Source organism: Plasmodium gaboni, chromosome 7, assembly GCF_001602025.1.
Source record: "Plasmodium gaboni strain SY75 chromosome 7, whole genome shotgun sequence".
Classification (NCBI taxonomy): domain Eukaryota; phylum Apicomplexa; class Aconoidasida; order Haemosporida; family Plasmodiidae; genus Plasmodium; species Plasmodium gaboni.
In genome coordinates this window covers 521,033-526,032 of record NC_031487.1, presented here as the reverse complement: position 1 = coordinate 526,032, position 5,000 = coordinate 521,033, and the positions used below count along the sequence as shown (strand labels likewise).

Here is a 5,000-nt window from a genome sequence, read left to right as displayed (position 1 = left end):
TATCAGTTTTATTAATATCATTAATGTTTATATTATGATGATTACTCATTTTGTTTTCGTTATCATCAGGACAAGGAATTTTGTAATTGCCATTCTTAACTCCAATAACAAAATGATTATACAAAAAAGTTGTTATGAATTGATCGAGTTTATTTGAAAAAATAGCTACCTTCATCAAATGACACATATAAAGAGTAAAATAAATATTATGTAATGTTAATAAAACATTTGTTATTGTATTTCTTTTGGATATAAGAAAATGTAATGATGCCTTTGTATATTTTAAACAAACATAACAGTTACAATTTTTTTCTAAGCGTGAAAAGTCATATTTATATTTGGATTGTTTTAATTTTATAGTTCCATCAAAACTAACAGCTGTATTAAATCTTGCTGTTCGAGATGGATATACACAATCATACATATCATATCCAAATAAAGAACAAAATATTATATCAACTATATATCCAATTCCCATTATATATCTACATTTATTTGTTGGCAAATAATTATATTTCTTATTATTTTCATTTGAACAATGATTAATAATTTCAATAAATTTCGTTTTCTTTTCTCCTCCACATAAACCTCCAACAGCATATCCATTTAACTTCTGACGTAAAATATAATCCATTGATATATTTCTTAAATCGATATGTAACCCACCTTGAACTATGCCAAATAAACTTTGTTCTTCTTTTTTTTTATGAATATCTATACATCTCTTTAACCATCTATTAGTGCGATGAGTAGCTTCTTCAATCTTATTCTTATTTTCTTCTAAAGATGAACGAACATCATCTAAAGCCATGATTATGTCACTCCCTATAAAATTTTGAAGCCTTATTGATATCTCGGGGGATAGTAATATATCTTCTCCTGACTCTAAATATTTTGTCGCATCACAAGGATGATGTTCATTTGTAATGTCATGAGTTTTGGTAGATATTTTTTTATTTATTTCATCATATATGTTGTTATTTACCTCATCAGAATAATTTTTATTTATTTCATCAGAATAATTTTTATTTATTTCATTAGATATATTTTTATTTACCTCACCATATACTTTTTTATTTACCTCACCAGATTCCTCATCAGTTACATTATCATGTACTACCATACTATTACACATGTCGTTACCAACCTCTTCACATGTTCTCTTTATTATATCATCAACATTACACATTTTTATATTTTTCTTTATAACCTCACTATTATAAATATTATTAAATAAAATCCCTTCCTCTAAAATTTTTATTCGTTTACTTAAGGAGACCATCTGAAATCCACCAGAATCTGTAAGCATGGCGTTTGGAAATTTTATTAAATTATTTATATCTTTATTATATTGAAATATGGACATATCATATATATTAGATAAATGATACGTATTACTTAAAATTATATAATCACATATGTCGTTTACATCTTCTAATGTTAATCCTTTAATACAGCATTTTGTTCCTACAGGCATAAAGATGGGAGACAATATAATTGTGTTTTTCTCTGGGCGCTCACTACTATTACTGTGATGGTTATTATTATAATTATTGTCACTATTGTCACTATTGTCATTATTGTCACTATTGTCATTATTGTCACTATTGTCATTATTGTTATCATTAAGATACTTTTTTTTTATTACGATAAGGTTGATACGAGCTCTTTTGTTTTTTTTTATATTTATAAGCTTCAAGTTTTTGCGGTAATCTTTAATTTTTTTCTTTTTATGACTATCAGTATGTTTCTCATTATCATTTATATAATCTACATTTATATTACTTTTTTTATTATCATCCATATCACTCTCATCTGAGCTACTTATATAATTACAAAAATAATCTTTATTTGGACCCTCTCTTAATTTATTAATTACTCTATTAATATCTTTCATATCAATATAAGCAAAATTATCTTTACAGAATTTTATAAAATTATTATAATTCGCATGATCTTCTGCTGTTAAAAAATTATATCCAAGAGGTTCCTCATAGTAATTATTATTTGAAGTATTATATTGTTCTTCACACTTACTATTTTTAGTATTACATTGTTCTTCATATTTAATATTTGTAGTATTACATTGTTCTTCATTTATTTTTTCATTTTCTCTCTTATTTATTAATATGCCATTATTTTCGTCACTCATTTTTTTCTTTTTATTATTTCTTGGCTTTGTTCATACAGCTCTTCGTTGTATACTTTATATATGTGTTTTTCGTGGAAACAAATTAAAATAAATAAATATTATATATATATATAATATATATGTAACGGAAATTTTTAATTTATATATTTTATAATTACTATTTTATTTTATCTTGATTTATTTTATTTTATTGTTGTATGATTATAGTGACATTTATTTAATTATATATATTTATTATTTATAACAATTTCATTTAAAAAAAAAAAAAAAAACATCATGATTCTTTTTTTTTTTTTTTTCTTCAGTATTATAGGGATCATATAATAACAACACATAGAAACTTTAAAAAAAAGGTTCATATCTAAAAAGAATAATATAAATAAATATATTATTTAATTTTCTGTGTTCTCTCTTTGTTTATTATATATACATATATATATTATATATAATAATGCAACTCGACAAACATAAAAAATTTATAGTATGTATAAGTGTTCTACAAAAATAGTTAAGGTATAGATTATATATATAATATAATATAATATAATATAATATAATATATATATATATATGTACATAATAATAAAAGTTAAAAATCTTTATGAAAAAAAAAAAAAAAAAAAAACATTAAAACAAATTAATTATTATTTCACATATGAAAATGATAATATAAACATATAAAAGTAATGAAATTAAACAAAAATATATATATTATATATATATATATATATATATATATATGTATATTTTCTTTTTTTTGGTGATAATTTTTTATTTTTATTCATGTAAAAGCTTAAAACATAAAATATAAATAATAAAAAAAATAAATAGAAACAAAAGGTGTTTTATATTCATAAACATAAAAATACTACAAAAAAAAAAAAAAAAAAAAAAAAAAATTAAAACTTTTAAGATTAATACATAAAGGATTAATTAAAATATATATATATATATATATATATATATATATATATTTATATATTTATATTGTACCAAAAAAAATAACAAATAATAAATGAAAAATATAATTTTTCTATATATATCTCTCTCTCTCTATATATATTTTTTTATTTTAAAGTTGATCTAGATAAGTTTCCTGTAAATCCATGAAATTCTCAAATTCTTCTTGTGTCATGTCTTGTTGTAGTTTTTGAGCATCTACAGAAAGTACAAAAGAGGAGTCAAATATAATTCATATAATATAAAAAAAGTACATATATAAATATGTATATATATATATATATATATTTTTTTTTTCATACCTAAAAGTGAGAATCTCTTGTTATATTTCTTGACATAAAAAAATGGCAACTCAGACTCAAGCATTTGTTCTTCTTCTGAATGTTTTGTGTTTTCATTACCTTTAGTTATATTCTGTTGAACCATTTTTTCATTTTGTTTATTTTTCTTTTCTTTCTCTTTACTTATAATATTCTCCATCTTTATATTATTATTCTTTCTTACATGTTTTGTCGGATCCTCATGTTCCACATGTTTACTTACACTCTTCTTATCTTTTACATTCATACATATTTTTATCTTCTTGTCTTTTTTCAAAATGCTACTACTACACGTGTCTGTAAAGGCATCGTCTTTTTTTCTTTTCCCTCCATCCACAACTTTATTAAGTTGACCTAAAAAAAAAAAAATATATATATGTATATATATATATATATATTTATTTATTTATTTATATGTGCATATATTATTATTTTTTTTTTTTATAATGTGCTTATTAAAAAATTATGACTTATTCATATTTCACATGAACTGTTCAGGCAAATAAAATAATATTCGCTGTACGTTTTTTTTTTTTCTTTTTTTTTTTTTTTTCTTTATTTTATTTTATTTTTTTTTTTTATTTTTTTTTTTTTGTGCTTTACTTTGCGAAATTAGTGATGAGTTATTTGTCATGGACACCTCAGAAGAATTATTTGTAAGTGATTCATCGGAGGAACGTTCAAAAAAGAAAGAATTGGAGTTTACATTTTTTCTACTGAATTTTTCAGTATATAAAGGAATGAAATAATTTTTTAGTTTTTCTATATGTTCTTTTAAAATGTTAAGATATTTGGTGTATTTGTTGTAGATCTTTTCATCATTGTGATCGTCATTTTCCTGTACGGAAAAAAATATATATATATATATATATATATGTACATATTTATATATGTAGACATTTATATATTTACAAAATGGCAACCAATAATCTTATTACATTATATTATATTTATTATATTATTTTTTTTATCGATTTGTTTTCCTTACGATTAACTCTATTTTATTATTACAGTAACACAAAAAATGAGCGTCGTAAGGATCTAAGGGAAGTATCTGAGCATCTAGCTGAGAATATGTGGCATTGCAAAAATTACAAATATAAATATCACTTTCATTTTTTTTTTTTTGCAATTCATTTTCCATTTGTTTAATCCTAAAATCTAGTACATAGACTATATAATTATTTAAACAATAAAATGTTTGAAAGTTGCTTCCTTTTTCATTATTTTTATATTTTTGTATTTCTATAATGAATTTATCTTTTAATAACTTAGATAGGATACTTCTTATCTTTTGTTCATTCATATTAATATTATTAACAATATCCTTTTCTAAATATAGACATTCGTTATTAATAAATAAATCAAAGATAACTATTTCTTCATCACTCATAAAAAATCTACTAATATATATCATCAGATATTGAAAAAATTTTTTTTCCTTATCATAAAAAATGTCTTTACTGTTCTCCATTTTTTTTTATAAGAAACAAATTAAAAAAAAAAAAAAAAAAAAAAAAAAAAAAAAAAAAAAAAAAAAAAAAAAAAAAAAAAAAAAAAAAAAAAAA

At 20.8% G+C, this 5,000-nt stretch overlaps 2 protein-coding genes across 2 annotated transcripts in view; both read right to left on the bottom strand.

Annotated features, from left to right (window-relative positions):
• PGSY75_0717400 (putative queuine tRNA-ribosyltransferase) overlaps positions 1–2,152 on the bottom strand; it is a gene marked incomplete at both ends in the record, with an annotated part of 2,289 nt that extends 137 nt beyond the window's left edge. The window contains one exon of the mRNA XM_018785015.1: positions 1–2,152. This exon is cut by the window's left edge and continues 137 nt beyond it. Within this exon, the coding sequence (XP_018642516.1) occupies positions 1–2,152 (2,152 nt within the window).
• A 1,072-nt stretch (positions 2,153–3,224) lies between these two features.
• PGSY75_0717300 (putative transcription initiation factor IIE, alpha subunit) lies at positions 3,225–4,906 on the bottom strand (the record flags this gene model as incomplete). The annotated part of the gene is made up of 4 exons (XM_018785014.1): positions 3,225–3,310; positions 3,415–3,786; positions 4,036–4,270; positions 4,421–4,906. 4 exons carry the CDS (start codon positions 4,904–4,906, stop codon positions 3,225–3,227), a joined length of 1,179 nt encoding a protein of 392 aa, XP_018642515.1.
• Between the last annotated feature and the right edge of the window lie 94 nt (positions 4,907–5,000).